The sequence below is a fragment of the Ambystoma mexicanum genome, chromosome 1q (genome assembly GCF_040938575.1).
Source record: "Ambystoma mexicanum isolate Mex_15411 chromosome 1q, UKY_AmexF1_1, whole genome shotgun sequence".
In the NCBI taxonomy this organism is placed as follows: Eukaryota; Metazoa; Chordata; class Amphibia; order Caudata; family Ambystomatidae; genus Ambystoma; species Ambystoma mexicanum.
The window spans coordinates 241,674,113-241,697,144 of NC_090922.1; the positions used below are offsets into that span (position 1 = coordinate 241,674,113).

General features: G+C 45.9%; 1 protein-coding gene across 2 annotated transcripts in view; it reads right to left on the reverse strand.

Annotated features, from left to right (window-relative positions):
• Positions 1-23,032, reverse strand: part of SYT5 (synaptotagmin 5) — a 482,978-nt gene that overhangs the window by 40,365 nt on the left and 419,581 nt on the right. For both annotated transcript variants that reach the window (XM_069638084.1, XM_069638075.1), the window contains 2 exons: positions 20,529-20,696; positions 2,173-2,340 (listed from right to left, as the gene is read on the reverse strand). In XM_069638084.1, coding sequence (XP_069494185.1) covers positions 2,173-2,340; positions 20,529-20,696 — 336 coding nt within the window. The remainder of the gene's footprint in view (positions 1-2,172; positions 2,341-20,528; positions 20,697-23,032) is intronic.

A 23,032-nucleotide genomic window follows, 5' to 3' on the forward strand; every position in this document is an offset into this window, starting at 1 on the left:
CGTCTATCTAACCTCAAGCCGAATGACTGCTGTGACCCTCTCCAGTCTGGTTTCCGAGGTCGCTATTGCGCTAATCTCTCGTCTATCCTCATTGATCTGCAGCCTACAATACGGACGATTGCACCTCTCTCCTTTGGAAACTTGCCGCCCTTGGGATGTGGTAAGCAGTTCTTGGCCTGTTTGCCTCATCTCCCTCCCATTGCAACTTCTCCGACTCTCGAAAAATGCCCACCTCTGATCTGACCACCCTTTCTGTCATTGTCCCCTGAGGCTCAGTCCTGAGCCCTCTACTCTTCGCCCTCCACACTTCCTCCGTCAGCCATCTCATGTTCTCCGTTGGGTTGTTGTATTACCTCTTTGCAGATGAGGATAGCTCAGGGGCAACGTGTCTCAGGAGGATAGCTCAGGGGCAATGTGCTTGCTTTGGAAGCAAGACAATACGGAGCAACACAGGTTCGATCCCCGGGTCTGCGCTTAGAAACCTCTGGGTATTAGCGCGTTATAAATAACCTATCATATCATATCATGACACTCATATCTTCTTCTCCTCCACTTTTTCTCCTGATCTCTTTGCATTCATTTCTGATGATATCGCAGAAAAGTGCTCCTCGATGGTACTTCGTTGTCTCATGATCAACTTCTCAAACACTGAAGCCATCTACCTCCAGACTGCAATGTCCCTGTGTTCCCCCTACAGGAATCTAATTTCCACATGACCTGCTTTCCCCCTCCCCTGAGGCATGCAACCCTCCCCTGAGGCATGCAACCCTCCCCTGAGGCATGCAACCGTGTGGTCATTTTTGACAGTGATCTCTATCGCACTACTTCCTTTAACAGCTGCCAGCATAATCCTTCTTCACATCAGTAAGAATCACTCTCTCCTCACCTACCACTCTGCCAAAACCCTCATCCTAACTCAGCTACTCAGCCGCCTTCACTACTGAGGTGCCCCCTCCTTGGGCTTCACCACTGCTCCTTCTTCCCTCTTGACAAAATACTCAACTTCGTTATATGCCCCCTCTAAAGTCTTCACCACTCTTCTCCCGCTTCGTCTCACCGCCTTCGTGCTGCCGCCTCTCTGCGGGAAACTGGCCCCTTTTCATATTCCTAAAGATTGTCTTTAAATCTATCCAGGGCCGTGCACCCCTGTTTTCTGGCGGACACTATCTCTTGCAACTCTGCATTGCTGAACCGCGGCCCTAGCACCCTCCACCACCCCTTCCCGTGCCCACCCTATGCACCCTCTGGCTTTCCCTCCTTCTCCATCCTTCCCCCTCAACACTGGAATCCACGGCCCTCCCAATATCAAAAAGCACCACTACCATCCACTCTTCTATCAGATCCTAGGCCTACAAGGAGGAGTCACTGCTCACTGTTGCATTACTCCCAACCATGACCACCCTCTCCTTCATTCTACTGCCTTTCTGGTCTTGTCAGTGTCCTGTCCCCTCAGACTTCCGTCTGTCATATCCCTTGCCCTGTCCCTGGTGAGTGCATCTTAATTCCCTAAACAGGAACTAGTCATTTGGTCCTTGTCATTCCCTCCTCTATAAAGCACCTGTCACACGATTGGCCTGTGCCTTGTTCTTCTATTATAACGAGTTTCTGGACATAACACCTTGTTTTCCACAATAACTAAATGCAGATACAAAATACAAAAAGCTCCAAACTCCACAAGGAGCATATCAGGGCCATTGTACTTTTTGTCTCCTAGTTAAAAGCCATGCTTTTAAGAGTTTTCTGGAAAGTCAGAAGACCGCTCAGTTTGCAGAGTTGCCTGGGCATGAAGTTCCAAAGTGGGGTTCTAGAATTGCAAAGGAAGTCCTTCCCCGTGCAAAAAAGTCGCACTACGAGGCGCTACATGGGGAACTGGTGGGTCTCTCGGCACTTGGTATGCTCACCCCCTTTGTGAATATCTACCTGCAGGGGGCACACACAGGATTCCCCGGAGCCTCTCCACAATCTCTAAACCATTGTGTGTCCTAGTGAAGGCAGTGGACCCTACCCGACCTGTACAGAGATCAGGGAAGAGCAACAGGTCAGTGCTCTTTTTTTTCTCACTCTGATGGCGGCCTTCGCTTTGTGCCTGTACCAGGGAGAGTCAAGCTAATAGCTACGATGGCGACTTCCTTGTGGAGCGTGTGTTGGACACGCATCTGGCCGGAGACTTACCTCCTCCTTCTCAGCAGACTGCAGGTCCTGCCACTCCTCGATGACGTGCGCCAGGTCCACCGTGTTCATGTGAACACGCGCCTCCCCGATGGCGTCGTGCTTGGAGAATCGGTCAAAGTCGTAGACAGACATCACCAGGGTCTTGCCACCCAGCTCTGCATATGGGATCTGTGGGGAGGAAGAGGCAGACATTGAACAGCGGCAGGGCCAGGTAGCACGTCACAATGCCCAAAGTTTGGCAGACTGATGTCTGGTTCTTGGAAAGCAAGGGTTCACACATGATCATATTTGTGGAATTCACTTTTACAGTCCCACGATTTGATTTAAGAGCACAATACATTCCCGCAGCTATATCCTTAATTCACTCGAAGTATATTATGTAGTTTGCTTCTAGATAGGGTGACCAGACCTCCCGGTTTTCCCCGGACAGTCCAGGGAAATCACCCTGTTTTGTCATTTTAGAAACCCCGTCCGGGGTTTGCATGGTTGGGCGGCTATGATAATTAAAAATGAAATTATTTTTCACAACACGTTCAGAATGTTGGAGCTGGACGATTGGCTCGAACCCCCAGCCTTTCAGGTACAAGTCACAACACTTACTGACTGTGCTACAGAGACTGGCATGTAGATGATTGTACAGCAAGCCATGTTATATCAATTAGGGCAAACGCTTGTTCTGAATTAACATGCCAAGACTCACAGACAAAACTGCACAAATGAGATCATATACAGTTTATAAAAAGGAGACACACTGGAAATATGATTGAGTGGTGGTTGTGTGGGCGTGTTGGGGGAGGGGCGGTAATTGGTGGGCTGCGATGGGGTAGTCGCTCTTTTATGTTGTTGGTCAACCCGGTTTTTCGTTTTGGAAATCTGCTCACCCTACTTCTAGAGCGCCGGTTACATCAACAAGGCATCTTGGCGCTAAATAAACCCATGCAGGAGTGACCCATGCAGCACCCTGCGACCTATTAAAGGTACCTACTATAGCTTTATAGACCTCGCCCGAAGACCGTACCGGGCATTATGGGCCCTGAAGATCGAGTTAAAGGGACGAGCGCAGCGAGGGCCTTTAACGAGGTATGAGGGCCGATAACGACAGTACGGCCCGAGGGCAAGGTCAATAAAGCTATTAGAACCCATGGGCAAAGAGAAAGAAGTTGATTTTAAAATATAATTTTTGTATTATTACATAGTTTTTTGGGAGCCTTGAGTATTCCCTATGGAATATTTAAGTAAAAAAAAAACCCATAAAAATAACAAATACAAAAGCTATTACAACCCATGGCCAAAGAGAAAAAAGTTCATTAAAAAAAAAACATTGTAAAATTATTATATTGTTTTTTGGGGATTTAAATATTCGTTGTGGAATATTTAAGTTAAAAAACATGAAAAATAGCATGACAAATATAAGTCATGTTTATTTAAAATAAGCTATTCTTTTCACGAACAAACTATTAAACGAAATGTAACTTTCACTTTGGCCACTAGAGGGGGGCGAATCACTGCTAATGCACAACTGTCCGAGCTGAAGAAAGCAAAGGCCACATTTGCGGGCTGTAATGAAACTGGGAGCAATACCGGTTATTCACCCGACCAGGGTTCTAATAAAGATTACACAATTTGTCAGTGGCCCGGAGAGAATGTGGAAGTTGTTTCCGCAGAATGGCTGCTGCCACTGAAAACGCGCATCCTCCAGTCCGGGAGCATTTAAACCGGGGAATCTGAATCAAAAAAGCATTCTGAAAACAAAGGGCTTGAGGCGGAACACGATGAGAAACTTTGTTCATTGGCGGTATTCCGCCCGAAGCTATAAAAGGCAGGATGAACAATGCACAGCGGCTTAACATGGATACGCCTGGAAACAGGGAGCCAGTGCAGTGAGCAAAGAGTAGGGGTAGCGTGAAGCCGATACAGGAATAGAGTGGCCACCCTGGCGGCCAAGTTCTGTAGAACTTGCAGGCACTGCATTCAATGGTGCAGGTTGCGCTCGAAGCAATGAATTGCAGTAATCCACAGTGCCAAAGATTAGGGAAGCAACAGCAGGAGCCTGCATATGGGCTGACAGATAAGAAAAAACCTTCCAAAGAAACATTTAGTTCGAAATGTCCAGCTTGGCAGATAGCACTGACTTGAGGTTCAGCAGAGAGGGAGGCAGGGATCTTAACTCCTAGGTGGTCTTTAACCTCTGAGACAGGGGTCGAACAAGGAGAACAACAGGACCAAAATACCTGGTCACAATGGTGTGTAAATAGAAAGCCCCAGTACTGGAAGCATGGTTCCTTCGTGGCTTCAATTCATGTGGTAACACTATCCCCTGGCATTTAATCCAGGCAGGTTGTGCCCCATCAGTCACAACCTCTGCAATACTGGCAAAGGGATTTACAAATACACCTCGTTCACCTTTTGGTGAAGTGTGTGTGTGCGCTCTGTGAAAGGTGACTGCGTGCGTTGTGATAACTGCTCACCACATAGGTGCAATCTCAGTAAATGAATACAGTCTTAGTAGGCTAATGCAGAAAAACGACTCTTTTATTCACGTAAAAATGTCGCACACTGATGGTTCAGATATATGTGAAAAGGTCGAAAGGAAAAAGTCTGCAGGAGGAAAAATGCGCATTTCCCTTTTGACATTTTCACGTTCCTCCGTCTCCCTCACTAATTCGCCCACCCACCCCACCCTACTTACCTTACGGTGGCACACCTCATTGTGTGCTGCCGACTCCCCTGTCGCCCCGTGACGCCAGTTCCTTTCACTCATGTGGACAAGAACCGGTGCTGCAGGGTCCTTTTTAAAACATTTTTATTACTTCTTTATTTATCACAGAGCGGGGGAAACCCCGGCAACCCCCAATCACATTTCAGCAAACAAGAGTGTGTGGGGGACACCCCCGAAACCCTGCTACCCTTGTCTGCTGTATATGAACTTATGGCATAATTGTTTGGTTATTTTGGTTGTACGTAATTTTCATACTGCCGAAATTCGAACAATTATGCAATACGTTATTTTGCATTCAACATTTTCTATGGATTCCAATGTTTCAGGAACCCACCAATAGCAAAAAGCCATCATGATATCAAAACTGCAATAGTTTCTAAAATGATAGCAAAATCTAAAATGATAGCAAAAATAGGTTTAGAATATCTCACTCCTGCCTTTCACTCAAGTAATAGCGATTGAAAATATGTTCCTCACAGGGGTCTGCAACCAGCGGCTCTCTAGATCAGGCCTGTCAAACTCAATTGGACAGGGGTGGGCCTGAATTCAAAAGTACCTCTCATGGGCCACACCTTTGGATCCATGAAAATAAAATCATACTATATAATAAAAGGCCAGATGTATGTTAGAGCCGAAGCCGCCATGCGCAGTAGAGACTGCCCGAACGCATAGAATGCTATGCAAGAGGGAGCTGTTGCCCTAGGATATACAGTGGTCCAATTTGCATAGCTTTGTGTGTTATTACGGCTAGAGGGAGCTGCAGGCTTAGAATGTATAGTGGTCCTGCTGTGTTAATGAAAACCTGCACTTTGGCCCCGTGTACATGGGCCTGTAAACTAGTATATAATAATATCCAGTGGCAACTGCTGGATTTTTAAAGCAGTGAGTGCAACCGAGCAATCGAAGGGAGCTACCTTGAAACCACAAAATTGAACATTTTACAATACAATTTCAAGAGAAATTGGATTAAAAGCCATTTGATGTAAAATATTTCTGTATGATAGCACGTGGAATACTGCAATACTTCAGATGTCAGATTACTAGCTGGAAGGAGGGCTGTTTCACTGCAGCAAATCGTGTATGCGCCCATCGGAAAATTGTGTGCACCATTGGCACAACCACACCAAGGGAAAATGTAAGTGGAATTTATACCATCTTAAAATATTGAAGGGGTTGCAAAAGATGAATCTCAAACTGCTGCTTCAATTTAAGTTTGTGTTGTAAGTTTACAATTTGCGTTATTAATGCAGGGTAACTTTGTTGAGCACTTTCTGTAAGTAAGGGCGGAAACGATGCGGCACCAGGAACTTAGCACCAGGCTCCGGAAGCTGGTAGTTTAAAAATGGTTGGAAATTCATCTTTGATACCGATATGTAACAGGTATTAGATGTTGGCTAAGAAACAGTGATGCTTTCTAGGATATTTCTGTCTATTTTGCTGACCTCAGAATAAATGCCTTCTCTCTTTCTCAATGGTGCCACATTCTTTTGGGGGAGGCTGCAGAAACAAACACCATTGGGCCAAAACAATGTCGCTGTTTAATGGGGAGGTGACTCTTTAGGTTTCAGTTTATTTGGCTGGTTACGTTTTCTCTCGTCGCTGCCCTTTTCGCCTTATATTAATAGCCCATTTCGCGTGCAGTTTTTGCCCTTCATTTGGTGTTGCTCCCAGAAGATCCGCAGAGATTCAGCTACTGGTGACACATCTTTTCTCACGATTTGCACAGTAGAGGAGCCTTTCCTTTGCCTCACAGAGCGCATTGCCCTGCAGTGTGCACTGTCCACGATGCAGGCCTGATTAATGGGTCTTGGGAGCCTGTTCCGGCCCACAGGTCCTATGTTTTGAAACTCCTGCTCTAGATGTTTAGGAATTCAACTCACATCAGTCCTAGCATGCATGGTCAATGGTGAGGGATCATGGGAGTCATATTCCAACCATCTGGAGAGTCAAAGGTTGCAGACCGCTGCCAATGTTAATCCTCTAAATAGTCACCAGGAGGCTAAAAACCCCAATGCCAATGTCAAATGTGTTTTGCATAGCGCACCACTGTTGTACACCCACTGCACCTTGAAATGCTGGTACACTAAGGAAACACTAGGGCCTGATTTATGGAAAATCGGGGATTCACTTGCCAATCTGTACTCAAATCCCCATTCTGCGATTCATGAAACCGAATGTGCAGGACATTTCAGGTGCTTGCGTGGATTCCAAGCAGGCCAGGCATGTCGCTGCGAGTGGATGAGCGCCTTGCGTGAAACCCCAAGCACAGAGTGCTTGGCCTATGCAGCGACCTAAATAGGCTGTGAAACATGCAGAATGAGGAAGAAAATGCGAAAATGTGGGTGTGTTGAGGGACGGTCCACGGCCAAGCAATTGCACGCCGATACCAACGCAAATACAACCGTATTCATGAATTTCAACTTGGAACGTCGCATCGTGAAAAATCACACGCAAACCCCAGGATCCATACGCCACATGATAGCAGGAGTAAAGTTCAAAGGGCCAAAAGAAACGAGCGTGCAAAATGCTGATCATACGGGTGACAGTACGTACAATCGCAGGGGTGCATGCAAGTTACAAGCACTCGTAACTTGCGTGCCCTCTGTAAGTTACGATCAGCACCTCGTAACTTCAATTCACGCAAGTTGAGTGGTGCTGATCGTACGTTGAGTGATGATGATTGTATGTTGAGTGGTGCTGATCGTAACTTGGGTGCACGCAAATTAATGGGTGATCGTATGCAGTTCTCAGGGGTGCTGGATGGTCGGACAAAGGTAGGCACAAAGGCTGTTCTGTGGTTTGCGTGGGGGCGTGCTGTGGGCATTCTGGCCGCAACTTGCCTATATGGTTACTTTGTATGAACAATTCCATGAATACGCAGAGAGCCCAGGAAAACATCTGTGCTCAGGCTTGCGCAGATTTGTTCTCAGCGCGCAGGATCGATGCGCCCTTTTCCATGAATCGGGTCCTGGGTCTCTGGACATGCAGTCTGAACTGAATTCCATGCTCAATAAGTCCAGAGCAGGCCAAGTCATGGGATCAACCTCTGGCACTGGGCCTGTGCAATTTGTACCCTTTGGATTTCACAGAACATCTGATGATGCGGGACAACAAAAACATCTGACCATACTGGAAAAACCAAGGAGGCTTTTTGATAAGGTTACGTGCCTGTAAATGAGGGGATTGGCCAGTACCAGTCCTTCAACATCGCACAGGGAATGAGGAATAACAGTGCCTTCCAGCATTATTTTGTAAGCAGAACCAGTTATACCTTATCAATAGTCAGCCATATTTGGATCGGGATGGAGCGGGATCCATAGTACAGCCTATACACTGCAGTCTTTGGGCCTCATTATGAGTTAGGTGGAAATTCCAGCAGTAAATCTGCCCTAAGGAATTACTGTTACCGCCACTTAGTCAGGTGGAATTTCCGCCTGATTACAAGTGGTGGTGTAATTCCCCATTTATTGTGGGTCCATTGGACCCAATGGGGCTCTTTTTTTCCAGAATTACCACTGAAGTAATTCCGCCAATTCTGCCAATTTTTCTGCATTGAGTGGGAAGTTTAACATCCAGGGTTTTCCTGGAGGTAAATCCTCCACTCAAAACCCAAACTCAAAATTTGGCGTACTGGTTACCACTTACCACCTAACTCGTAATGATGCTGTTTGTCTTTGTGACTGCACAGAGGACTCCCCTTTACCTGATTTGGAATATACATGCAGCTGCTAAGCAGCTTCAAGTGAGGGTATGGCGAAGAGTGAGAATGAAGAGCACGTGTTCAATAGAATATACACGCAGCTGCTAAGCAGCTTCAAGTGAGGGTATGGCGAAGAGTGAGAATGAACAGAGCAGGTGTTCAATAGAATATACACGCAGCTGCTAAGCAGCTTCAAGTGAGGGTATGGCGAAGAGTGAGAATGAACAGAGCAGGTGTTCAATAGAATATACACGCAGCTGCTAAGCAGCTTCAAGTGAGGGTATGGCGAAGAGTGAGAATGAACAGAGCAGGTGTTCAATAGAATATACACGCAGCTGCTAAGCAGCTTCAAGTGAGGGTATGGCGAAGAGTGAGAATGAACAGAGCAGGTGTTCAATAGAATATACACGCAGCTGCTAAGCAGCTTCAAGTGAGGGTATGGCGAAGAGTGAGAATGAACAGAGCAGGTGTTCAATAGAATATACACGCAGCTGCTAAGCAGCTTCAAGTGAGGGTATGGCGAAGAGTGAGAATGAACAGAGCAGGTGTTCAATAGAATATACACGCAGCTGCTAAGCAGCTTCAAGTGAGGGTATGGCGAAGAGTGAGAATGAAGAGCAGGTGTTCAATAGAATATACACGCAGCTGCTAAGCAGCTTCAAGTGAGGGTATGGCGAAGAGTGAGAATGAACAGAGCAGGTGTTCAATAGAATATACACGCAGCTGCTAAGCAGCTTCAAGTGAGGGTATGGCGAAGAGTGAGAATGAACAGAGCAGGTGTTCAATAGAATATACACGCAGCTGCTAAGCAGCTTCAAGTGAGGGTATGGCGAAGAGTGAGAATGAACAGAGCAGGTGTTCAATAGAATATACACGCAGCTGCTAAGCAGCTTCAAGTGAGGGTATGGCGAAGAGTGAGAATGAACAGAGCAGGTGTTCAATAGAATATACACGCAGCTGCTAAGCAGCTTCAAGTGAGGGTATGGCGAAGAGTGAGAATGAACAGAGCAGGTGTTCAATAGAATATACACGCAGCTGCTAAGCAGCTTCAAGTGAGGGTATGGCGAAGAGTGAGAATGAACAGAGCAGGTGTTCAATAGAATATACACGCAGCTGCTAAGCAGCTTCAAGTGAGGGTATGGCGAAGAGTGAGAATGAAGAGCAGGTGTTCAATAGAATATACACGCAGCTGCTAAGCAGCTTCAAGTGAGGGTATGGCGAAGAGTGAGAATGAACAGAGCAGGTGTTCAATAGAATATACACGCAGCTGCTAAGCAGCTTCAAGTGAGGGTATGGCGAAGAGTGAGAATGAACAGAGCAGGTGTTCAATAGAATATACACGCAGCTGCTAAGCAGCTTCAAGTGAGGGTATGGCGAAGAGTGAGAATGAACAGAGCAGGTGTTCAATAGAATATACACGCAGCTGCTAAGCAGCTTCAAGTGAGGGTATGGCGAAGAGTGAGAATGAACAGAGCAGGTGTTCAATAGAATATACACGCAGCTGCTAAGCAGCTTCAAGTGAGGGTATGGCGAAGAGTGAGAATGAACAGAGCAGGTGTTCAATAGAATATACAGGCAGCTGCTAAGCAGCTTCAAGTGAGGGTATGGCGAAGAGTGAGAATGAACAGAGCAGGTGTTCAATAGAATATACACGCACTGGCAAAGCCAGTAGAGTTTGCTGTAGTATGATGAAAACATTTTCTCAGCTCCCACACATGAACACACATAGTGGAATGGGAATATGTCAAAGGGGAAGCAGAGAGATAAAGGGCAGAGCGTGCAGAATACATGGATGCATTAGTAAGGATGTGAGGTTTGATGAATTGAGTGCAGAGGAGGATGTTTGAATGAATGATTATGAGGACAGATAAATGCGTAAGTGTGGCGCACCTGAGGGATGAATTACATATTTGGAAGCTTGGGGAATGAATGATGGTTTACTGGAGTTTGATAGTATAAGAATATATGGAGGGATAAATGCTTAACTGTGATATGGATGAATGGATACATGAGTGAATAAGCATGCAGAGATGGCTACATGAGTGAGAGGATGGGCAGATCAAAGGGCGCGTGAGGATTCAAGTGGGAGCAGCAGTGTGAAGCCCACAGCAAGACGGTGTGACAGGACCCCACAGTGTACCGCACAGTGGCCCGGAGGTTTGAGCAGGCCTGACACGGTGTGCAATGGTACGAGAGTGGTGGCGCATTCGCGCCAAACTACTGGAAACCCAGAACCCTACAGGATGTGTGGATGGTAGGTCTTTCAGCGGCAGCCTGCCACCGCAATCTGAATATGAACCAGGGATAGATAGCGTGATGAATGCACTGCCACGAGTACTCATCCAATCAGGGTGCGCCCGATTCCTCGAATGCTCTGCAAGAAGGAAGCAGCAAACCGAACTACGCTGTATCCTTCAACGTATCTAAAAGCACACACTTAACAGGAATATTTTTTGCAAGTTGATTTTAGCCAACTTTCAGTAAAGCTAAAAATGTAAAAGGTAGTCCCTTCGTCTGGCGGGGCATTATAATTCAAATGGAAGGACCCTCGCTTCATTGAGTAAAGCCAAGACATAACTCAACCATGTCATGACAAACCGCCAGCTATTGCATTAAAAAACCCGACAGCCCAGGCTGCGTTGGTGAGCCGTCTCATTCTACTACACAGATGAAGCTGGAGACGGTGCCATTTTGTGTTATTGCAGAGGGTTGCGTGTCAGGGAGGGGGAATCTGCTGGACAGGATGAAGAGGTTGAGTAACCCACTAAGCAGGCCGTACATCTGGGAGTTCATCCCTTGTTTGTCGTCAATCAGAAACTCTACAAAATGGCCGCAAACCACAGCACAATTCCTCCTCAGCACCCAGGGCACACCCAACTTGAAGAGGTAGAACATCCTGCGTGGTGCATGCCCGCCCACCGGAAATGTTCATTAAGTGAAGGGGGCTTTGTGTGATGGAGCATCATTCACGTAACGCCTCAAAATCCCAGGCAAGGTGCACGTGCCTCAACCCCCATCGAAATAGGCGCTGTTTTCAGCTGTACGGCCATCTCAAAATCTGGTTCTTTGACAGGTTCTCAAGAGTACGTTGGGCTTGTTCTAGCCAGTATGCAGTGCTTTAAGTGGGCCCGGGGCGAGCCAGGGCTGGGCCCCAGCAGTCTCCAAAAGTGGGGATGAGCCGGGCCCTACTGGGGCCCCCGGGTCCCACCACAACATTGGTGGGACATATTATTCCGCATAAGCCGACGGGAGATGCGCCCGCCATTAAGTCGGTCTAGCTGCCACTTCTGTCAGTAACTGCAAATTCAAGTTAATGTCCCTTTGTTTCCTCACCGCCTCCCCAGGTCGCCTAACCCTCGGCGAACCTGGGGATTCCTTGACATATTTTGAGGTTTTATAGATGGCTTGAAAAGTACACAATTCAAGCCATCTTTGCTAAGGCTTTGCCTCAGGCTCTGTCCGTCGTCAAAGCTTTACAAAAGATGGATTGAATTGTGTGCTTTTGTAGGCATCTTTTATAAACATAGAAATGTTTAAAAAAGATGGCTTAAAGAGTACACAAACCATAAAGTATGCACACAAATATATACATGCTATATATTTTTGTGTGTGTACCCTACTATGGTTTGTGTACTTTTCAAGCCATCTTTTATAAACATAGAAATATGTTACACATTTCTATGTTGCATACTACACAAACCGTAGTAAGGTACACAAACAAATAAATAAATGCTTACATACATTTATATATTTGTTTGCTTACCTTGCTATGGTTTGTGCACTTTTTAGGCCACGCCCACCCCACACGCCACGCCCTCAAATGAGGGCCCACCCTGGATTTCTTACCCCACTTAAAGCCTTGCTTGTATGGTTGAGGTTGTTAGTGATCGTGCGGCAGAGATCTGTGGGTAACTCGCCACGGTACAGTGAGCTGTGCACTTTTCGGCTTTTCTGCGATTGTACTCGTGCTTTTGTAGGAACTGACCTCCTTTTCAGTAGCAATCACTTTATCAGAGAGCACCACACTCCCTCCTTGCCCTGGAATCCAAAGCAGGTGGTGAGCTTGATCGAGGTGGGCAGGCGGACCAGCAGTGGTTGATCCCTCAGGGAGGCAGGCTACATGATGCTGTGCCCTTCTGAAAAAGTGAATGGTGTTTGACAAAAATGGGCCCAGGTGCTGACAGCACTCTGAACCGGATGCAGAGGCGCTGGGAACAACTGTATGTCCCCAAACCTCGGGAGCCAGAGAATGCGACCCTGGAAGAAGTGGTGGCTCTGGCAACGTCATCAGAAGCGCCAGACTGGCCCATGGGGAGCTCTGGAGATTCCCCGGCACCCCCTCTGCACCCTGGGCCTCTGTTGTGTGCTAACCTGTTTTATTTCCAAAGGTTCCCAGAGGAAAAGGGTTGCCCTTGATGAACATGTGTAATATGGAGCCGCTTTGAAAATTATTTCCAGGGCCTCTCGTGGTTTCCACTGCACCCCATGTCAGCAGAATAGGCCCTGTGCACCCAGTCATGGGGGCAATGAGATAGGGGTTCACTTACTGAAATAAGACTCTGGGGGTCCGGCCGCGAGGGCAGGACATGCAGATGCTCTCTATGCTTTTGAATGCACAGGACCAGAGAGATCTGGGACATGACATTCCCTTAAACCAACAAAACTTGGGAAAACCCCCCAAGATACTGGGTGCGCCCCTGTAGAATACAATCTACGACAAATTACATAAGTGCTACAATTCTGTTGAAAAAATCTCCCTTCTTCATTTTAATCATAAACAATTATATAATTATTGTCACCATATTCTATTTTCAACAGTGGGGCTGACAGCGCTTGACCAGTGCATTTCGGACCGGTGGTCCATCCTCAGGGCATCAGGCTATCCTTCACTTGTAATGAGGTGTACTTCAATGGAACATGTTCTAAAAAACTTACATACCTGGTTTGGTGATATTGCTTATTTGGTGATATTGCTTATTTGGTGATATTGCTTATTTGGTGATATTGCTTATTTGGTGATATTGCTTATTTTCCGCTGATATCCGTCCGATCCAGGGTGGCATAGGCATCCGGAGACATTACCAAAGTATTCTCAGAAGGGGTGCACACCTACTAAGCTGCACTGGGATACAAAGGAGGCCCTGGTAATTATTGTCCAAGTGGCCCCATATTACACATTTTCAGCAAGCCCAACACTTTTCCTATGAGAAAATGTGGAAATAAAATGGGTTACTACACAAAAGTGTCCCAGGGTGCAGAGGCCGAGCGGGAAATCTCCAGAGTTCCCTATAGACCAGTCCAACCCTGCTTGAGGCAGCTCACTCCAAGGTCTTGTCCAACCAGTCTATGTTGAGGGAGGGCTTTTTGAGCAGGTATTGTCGTATGCAGGCTTGCCAATGCATCTTGGTGTAGCGTGGTGGCTTCCTTTGGGCCCTATTCGCCACCTCTCCTGGTGCCCCTCTGCTGCCCCAGTTCTTTTGCAGACCGGGTGCTCTTCCTCACTGCATCTTGCAGCCTTGAGCTGCCCTTGCCTTTTCAGGCCTCACCCTGCCAAGGGCTACCTTCACTGCTTTGCAGGTACCTTTCCAAACATGATACCCGCTGAGGATCCTAATCTTTGCCTGGCCATCAAAAGATGGCAAAGATCACTTCCCGGTTGCCAGGAGCTTTTTCTGACGGCCCAGCCGAACACACACACAGACAGCTCCTTGCAATGCTCTATCTCCATTTGACGTCATGTGCATCTCTCAGTGACTGGCATTTCCTGGGGTTTGGGAGAGTGCAAAGTAGAGATATGGGCGGTCCCTTCGATTCGCCACTGCACCCCTAGATGGTGTGACATCTGAGAGGGCAGGTGGCGCCCCAAGTGGTGCTGATAGGTGAGGGAAAACCCTGAGACTTGGAAAGCCCCTCTTGGGAGCCAGAGATAGGCGCAGATCTTGCTCAGGCGGTTGAGGTTGCTGAAGCACTTAGACTTGGCAGGAGACGCTAATACGCTGTCGGAAGGAGGATATTCAGAACAGGAATAAAAGGAAGAGCATAAGGGTGATCCAGGAGACCTGGAATACAGGGAAGCAGCAGTGGGACTGGAACAGGAAAAATACAGGGGGAACAATGTCAGGCTGCAGGGAGAATACCTGTAGGGCTGCGGCGCGTCAGGCTCCTGGGTCTGTTCCACAAAAACAGGACACAAGTCGTTCCATCACTGGAAGTTAGACGTCTTGGTGGGATACTGGTCCACTGTGATTAGTTCTGAGTTGTACTAGGGCGGGAGCAGGTACATCCTGTTCACCGGGAACGCTTGCTTCGCCACCATAAGGACCCCCGGAAAAGAGGTTAGCACGAAGCCCTGACAGCATCTACCTGTATCCGATTTGCGTCCCACACATGCTCTTATTTGTATTGTTGCCCTTAGCTGGCCTTGGGACCCCTCTATTTTTTCCTTCCTTCCTGGTTGTCACCAGTCTTCCACCATGATATATATTCCTCCATGCATAATGCTGTGTTCTCCTTGCCTCATCTCCTGCACCTGCCATTGCCCCCGATACCCACCCTCACGGGTATCCACATTATCTCTTACAGGGCTCGAGGGGGATACTTCCATCTGGATGGGTGGGCTTTTCCCCTCTTTGACACCTATTACCACCTGCATCCCAACTCCTTGTTACCTTACAAAATGTGTGTGGCTGAGTGGGTGGTATATGCCACTTTACAAGAACGCCACGATAAGGCCACTGGCCAGTCTAGCCATTGGCAGCACAGTGGTGATGTGATCAACTTTGAAATATTTCTGACAAAATCCAAGTTATTGGACTAGCTGAAGATATAAGGCTGAGATGATACATGTATAAGCTTTCGAAATCCCAGCGACTTCTTCGTCAGATGGTGGCCACAGGAACAAATGAGCAATGAAGAAAAACACACACAGAGCTGGACTTTTCTTTTACATAGAGAGAAAAAAACAAGAGACTCTCCCACTTTAAGCTATATTGGCTGCAAGTTGAAGTGGGCAAGGATTTCATTTTAGCGTGGCACCTTTTTCTACAGGGAAATACAATTGGGACGAAACAAACATCTACTCAACCATTGGGAAACAGTTCTCATCTTCAGTGGAGGGAAATTACATCTCAAGCAGGGCACCGTTATTACCCCAATGTTTTGCCTGTAGTGGGTAATATGCTTAAACTATTAAGCATAACAATACAAATGCGTGGCACCCAGTGTGAAAAGAACAGTACACAAGTGACTGGCCAAGTTAATTGAAGCTACAACCATTTGTTTGCCAATTAACAGCTGCACACACCAAAACCTTTGGCTTTGCCAGTGCTTGTTGGATACACTTTTCCACAGCGATTGGCCATAGTAATTAAGGCTATGGCCATTTGCTTGTCAATTAATAATGATACTTTGCAAACCTGATGGGTTATGATTGAAGTTACAATCATTTGTCAATTAATCACTACAAACACCAAAGCTATTGATTTTACCAATGGTTGGTATTTCGTACATTTTTGCACAGTGATTGGTTGTCATACATGAAGCGGTGACCATTTTCCTATCAGTCATCAACTATATTTTATATGAATGATTGGTCATAGTAATTGAAGCTATTTCTATGTGTTTGTCAACGAACAACTACAAATACCAAAACGACTGATTTTGCAATTGCTTGTTATTTCATACATTTTTACACAGTAATTGGTCATAGTAATTGAAGCTTAAACAATGTGTCAATTAATAACAACATTGTGCACAATTAATTCGTTGTAATTGAAGCTACAATCGTTTGGTTTTCAATGAACAACTACAAATAACAAAACTATTGGCTTTGCCATTACTTACTCTTTCATCCATTTGTATACAGTGAGTGGTTGTAGTAACTGGTGCACAGCTATTTATTTGCCAATGAACAGCTACAATTGGTAAGTAGATTGGCTTTGTTAGTGCTTGTTTAATGCATATTTACAGGGTTGATACCAGGTAGTAACTGCGGTTGGAATTATGTTTTGTGCCAAAGAGAGCATTTTGAAGTAGAAGTGACCGTCTACTATATTTCAAGATTTGTTGTTATATATTTAATATATTCCTACACATTTTCACACCAGTGATTACTGGTAATAATTGCATTTGTAATTGTACTTCCTAGTAAAGGATACATTGCAACGTGAAAATTGCCATTGTTTATTGTTGAGGGGGCCTGGTATATGTTTGTACATGTTTACAAAGCGCATTTAAATATATATATATATATCAGTGTTTTTTCTGATGTGCATATCCGTTGGAGTCAGTCGTTTTTCAAAATGTTTGCACTAAAAACAGGTGGAAGGTTCACTGATATTTCGAATGCTTAATCTGATCTCCTATGATCAGTTGCTTGCCAAATTTGGTGAAGGTCCATCCACGGTTTCAAAGGTTATAGGGAAAAGCTTTGTTATGCAATCTTACCTATAGAGGAGTAGAGCCACAACTGCTGCTCTAGAACATACATGTGGCCATTTTAGCTAACAATGTCTAAACACAAAAGAACGGCTAAACCTATGCCCTGTGCCTCACACCATGCCACCAGGCTTACATCTATGCCCTGTGCCTCACACCATGCCACCAGGCTTACATCTATGCCCTGTGCCTCAGACCATGCCACCAGGCTTAAACCTTTGCCCTGTGCCTCACACCATGCCACCAGGCTTAATTTACAATCAGCCTCACTTTAGATTTAGTTGCTGTTCCTGCAGTAGCATAATCAAACCTCTGACAATCTATAAGGTACTCTTAGCAATAATGTATTCGCTACACAATGTCCTTGCCCAACCTATGCGCCTCTAGCAAACACATATTTCGTGTTCAGAACTGTGTCAGGGCATTTAATAAGGCAATTATTATTATTATTATTTATTTATTTGTTTAGTTTCGAAGAAACTTTACAAAATTACACTAAAATCACAATACAATAAAAAACACAGTATATCAAAAACACAGTATAACAAACACTGTAAATCCAAGTCAAATCAAGTCAGTGTGTATGTATTTCACATATTGGGACTTGTGTTCAGTCATAAAGCACTTTTCTAATAATCTTTGATGTTGTAAAATTGTACATGCAAATGGAAAAGAGCAAAAAGAACCCAGAAAAATTTGAATTGGAACGAAATCTCAAACACAAATTAGTTCCATTCTCTTTTGAAACTTCTACATTAATCCTTTCTGGTCTATGAAAATGTCAAGATTTGTGTTTTCCACTCACAATTTTCTTTGTGTAACTTGTGAAGTTTCCATAGTTGGCACTTATTATTTTATTCATTGCATTATCTGTTTACATGTCTTATTTTTTGTATTCATGATGATTTTGTAACTTGAAATGTATTTGTTAAATCTTACTGAAGTACCCTTTTAGAACAAATTTCTGGAGCAAGAAATACATGCGTTCTAACTAATTTGCATACCCACAATACATTGCTCAGTGGCTCTGAACTGGAGGTGAACTTCCAGGGATGGCTAGTGGGTGTTGCTGTGGCATGTGTGGCTTGTTATCTGAAATGGCATAGTCTACTCTCCCAGTTAAGGTAGAAGTTTTCTTTTCGTGCATTACTGCATTATTTGAAGCCACCATAACATTGATGGCATTTGAGATGTGTGTGTTGCTTAAACAAGCTAGGGAAGCATGGGTCGAGGGACTGTGTGGTGTGTGGGGTGCCTGAGACTGTGGGACATTTTCTGCTTAGGTGTGAGAGACATGTTGAGGAGAGAGAGTTGATGAGGGTTCGGTTGTCTGCGCTGGGTGTGGCTGAGCTGAGTGGGAAGGCTTTGCTGGGAGGTGACGGGGTGAGAGGCAGGAGGAGGAGCAGTGTGCTGTTGGATCTTGTGAGGCAGACGGGGCGGTGGGAGGAGTTGTGAGTTTCTGTGAGCTAAGTATTGATTGGTGGGTCTGGTGCACATCATCCTTTAGGATGGGGAAGCGCCTGCATGGGTCTGCCCGCGCATCCGATAATGAAGAAGAAGAAGAAGAAGAAGAAGAAGAAGAAGAAGAAGAAGAAGAAGAAGCTAGAATATTAGGCCTATAGGTGCAGTATGCCATAGGCCTGCAATGGAGAAATATCATATAGTGGGCAGCTTAGAAACATACAGATAATATTTAATGTGACATCTGTGATAGTATGAGAAGAAAAAACGTTAGTACTATAAGCGATGTGAGATGAAGCATATTAAAACCAGTGAAATTCAGTGAAGAACGTTATTCAAAGGGACATTAAGGTGATGGTGGTATGCAACAATACCCTTATAATTCAGCAAGCATTGGAATATACGTAACCTTAACCCTGAGCCCCCTTGCGCAGACCATGAGCACACTAATTACATAACTGATGGCATCACTTCTAAAACCACTTGAAACTAGACCACGCTGAAGATGTTGCAGACATGTCCCTACCTTTCTTTGAAAGCTTCCTTCCTATCAATGCACCTCCCGATTTTGCCAATATGAATATCTACCTATGGCAAAGAATATGAGCACCCTTTTTATTTATTTATTTGGGGTTGTGCAGCACGCATTATGCCTTGAGACACTTCGGAGGGCCCTTTGTGGCAGATCAAGATGGTGGCTGCATAGACTTTCTCTTTCCCAGCAGTATAGTCGGGACAGGGCTAGGCGGGGCAGAGCCCTTGCAATCTCAAAACGCAGATTTTGAGCAGGGGCTCTGCCAGGCTACCCCCTGATCCTCACTGCAGATTTCCACAAAAAATAATGCTATGTGCAGTCTTCAGCCACCATCCTGTGGTTAAACCATGAAGTGTGCTTAGGCTTTGATCCCCAGTTCACGTATATTGAGGACCGTGGGGCCGTTTTGGCTCCTCACCCCAAAGGACTGCCACATGCAGCCGTAGGCAGCCTCATTATTTTTCTCTGGCAGAAGCCAAAAGTGATTCATTGCAGCATGGAGCACACAAATTTGGGCGTCATTACAAGTTTGGCAGTGTAGGAAAAATTGGCAGCAATGCAGTAGTAACTAGCCGCTGCATTACTTCCAAATGCCTGCACTGTCGTATGACAGGTTTGGAGGTGAGGTGGAGGAGATACCTCCAGCAAAATACTTGAGGTAATTCTTCCACATTACCGCCAAAATGCGCCCATTTCAGCAGTATTACTTCCGGTGGTATACCACCAAAGTCCCAATAGAGTCCAATGGACTCCAATTAATGGGCACTAACACCACGTGTAAACCGGCGGTAATAACGCCAGACCAAGTGGTGGTAACGGTAATATCGTTAGGTGGTAGCTTAGTGGTATTACTGCCAATATACCACCAAATGTGTAATGAGGCTCAAAGCAAGCGCTCAGCGCCGTGATGGGGCAGGCATTAACTCTTTAAATTGAGATCCCTTCCTGCTTCCACCCCAACACACAACTGAAGCCACCCTTTTTGTGCTGCAGACTGCATTAATCTGGTTTTTAGTTGAAGTACTTTGCTTTACTTGGTGAGTTCATCTTTTTTGTTAAAGAGCCTGAAATTCCTTGTTATCAAGACAAAAAGGGCAGATTGTTTTTAGCTCTTAAAAAATAAAACAGAATCTTGGGAGTTAAAACCTTTTATAGATAACTGTGTAAACGGTGTTAACTCTGAAGATCGTATGTTATTTTCTAAAGTTAAAAACAATAAAACAATCTGTGTTGGTTTTAGATTAAAAAAAATCTGCACTGTTCATCTTGGTACACAGTAGTCCAACTGCTCCAAATAAAAAACAGCGACAAAGGACTAAGTTACAAAGTTAAGCAATGTTCTGAAACTGAAAGCCCCTAGTTACTGTATATTTGCATTTTGTGGGAATGCACCTCAACGCTATCTGGGCCACACCCACCACTTAGGACACGCCCATTGTTCGAGCTCCCCGTTCGATTTCTCCGCCCACTGAACACGCTGCTCCTGCCCCAGCTCTGCACCCTACCTTGAACGTGAAGGACTCGTTGAAGGTGGGGTTCAGGGTCTTGCGGTGCACCTTGGTCTCATACTTCTTCTTCTTGTCCGGCAGCAGGTACACTTTGACGTACGGATCTGAGGTCCCACCAATGTCAAGCGCCGGCAAATCAGCGGCCTGGAGAATCCCGACCACCAGCTGCAGGGCACAGAGGGAATGAAACACACAATACATTCAACAAGGTGAACAAACGACTCCTTGCTCCTTAACTAAATATGAAAGAATAGCATGCTCCAAAACTTTGCTTGTTGCTAGAATGAGGGCTGACACCCTACAATTAAGGGCCACAGAGCACTGCGTCACACAGCGTATCTAATAGCAACCTCGGCTCTGTTGCCGGTAACTCACCCACAATAACCCCGCATTGTTGTCTTGTATGACCCAAAGCACCAAGAGGCCAGGCAAATTACAAAAGCGGCGCTATAGCAAGAGAACTAGCATCACATAACCTAACAGTTGAGCGGAATGTAGCTGTACGACTGTACATTGAGTCCCGGGAGGATAGCTCAGCAGCAACGTGCTCGCCTTGGAAGCAAGACGACACGAAGCAACACAGGTTTGATCCCTGGGTCCACGCTTAAAAACCTCTGGATATTTAAGCACGTTATAAATACGCAACTAAGATTTAAAAAAAAACAATTATGCAACTAAAAACAAACAATTCCTGTAACAGTGCTTCGATGCCCGCAGGCTGTGTGAGCGCTTTAAAAATGCAAAATAAATAAATTAAATAAAATGGACGGTTTGTCTCAATTTTACTACAGAATATATATGCACGGTTGTTTGACTCAGCATCTGAAAAACACCCCTAGGAAACCTCTAGCTTCCACATCTGACCCCACCACATCTTGCTGGAACTAGGAACCCTGAAAAGTGGATTAGGGGCACTTTAAATCAGGGGTGTGCAATGTCTTGTGTAAAGTGGAAGCTTGGGCCTGTTTTGACCACAGTGCACTGCTCTGCTAGGGAACCAGGAGTGAGGCAGGAAGTAGGCAAGTCCTCCAAACATGTCTCACCAGTGATGACTATCTGTTGTGTGCTGCTGGTCTGCAGAGTAGCCATGTCCTTAAAGTGTTCTTGGTCTCTGTTGCCATGTTCTGGTTGTTAGGTTCTACTGTCTAAAGTGCTTTCTCTCCAGTGTTCCCATAATGCCAATTGCACCTGGGAGTACACAGGAGAAGGAGGCACTCTTCCTGTGTCCTGGCTAAAATAAAAAGGAGTCCTATCCTTTCGCTCACGTGCTCCTCGTGGTCTGTGCACAACTGTAGCTACAACAACTGTGGACAACTCTCTCTCTCTCCCTGCTCTGCTGCTCGCCCCATCCAGGCCCTTCACCTGCTCATTGAAGAGAGGCTCACCCAAACCCCACAGGCCCTAGGCCTGCTTATTGCACGCCGCCCAAGCCGTCTCCAACGAAGGTCAGAGGAGGCACCAGCCCCAAAAAGTGGGCCAGTCCTGGTGTTACACATTCATCCTGTGTAACCACAGCAGCACCGGGGGCCTGAGACTATGAGCGCCACTCCGGCCTGTAGTACTAGCCAGTGGGACTGTGGATGTGGCCACTGCAATCCTGTGCATGGGCAAAGTGTAGACTGTTCCACGCGCGGGCTCCGTAGCAACTGAAGACGCCAGCGTCACAATGCCAATAGACTCTGCAGCAGTAACCTGGGTGACGGCCACTGGTAGATTAAATATAGAAGCGCCTCTGCTTATCCGCAATGGGCATTTTATATAGAGCTCATGTTGCCAGATAACTCATTACATAGCAGGTGCCATCTCTACAGCATTGCCCAACACATCTGAAAGAACTTCCCACAAACTACTTACCCAGTTATCACATAGTTATCAACACTGAAGGACAATTTGAAAGTCATCCTAGATTCCCAGCCTGCGTCATGTCTGGTGGGTACTATACAGGGAACACTCTACCCATGTGACATTTGACTCCCATCCAACATCCATGATTCAAATGAACATGAGCTGTGCCATATAGGCACTCTGTCCCCTTCATCTTTTTACTGAGAACAAAAGAGGTAGGCTGCCCGTGTAGTAGTGTCCACCTAAGACAATAACACCTCATCCACCACATTTCCATGGCCATCCCCAAGGTCCCTCCAGCAGTGTTGCCCTCCATTGACCCACTCTTGGTCCATGCCCATGTTGTATCTGAGCCAGTAATTACATGGAGCAGGAACCAGTCTGACCCAGGTAAGTACCAACAGAAAGATGCTTTATTGTACTTAGTTATGTAGCTAGAGATCATGAAAGGTAGGAGAGAAGGTAACAAGCATCTGTCCTGGTTCCCTGCCATACTCCAAGTCCCAACCGTCACTCCTACGAATCCCCAAGCCTCCAACACGCCAAGCTCCACTTCACCATTCTATGAGGCCCTGCATTCACATAGACAGTCACACTAAACATACATGGATACAACACATCTCCCTCCTTAAAACAACCACAATAAACAGATCACA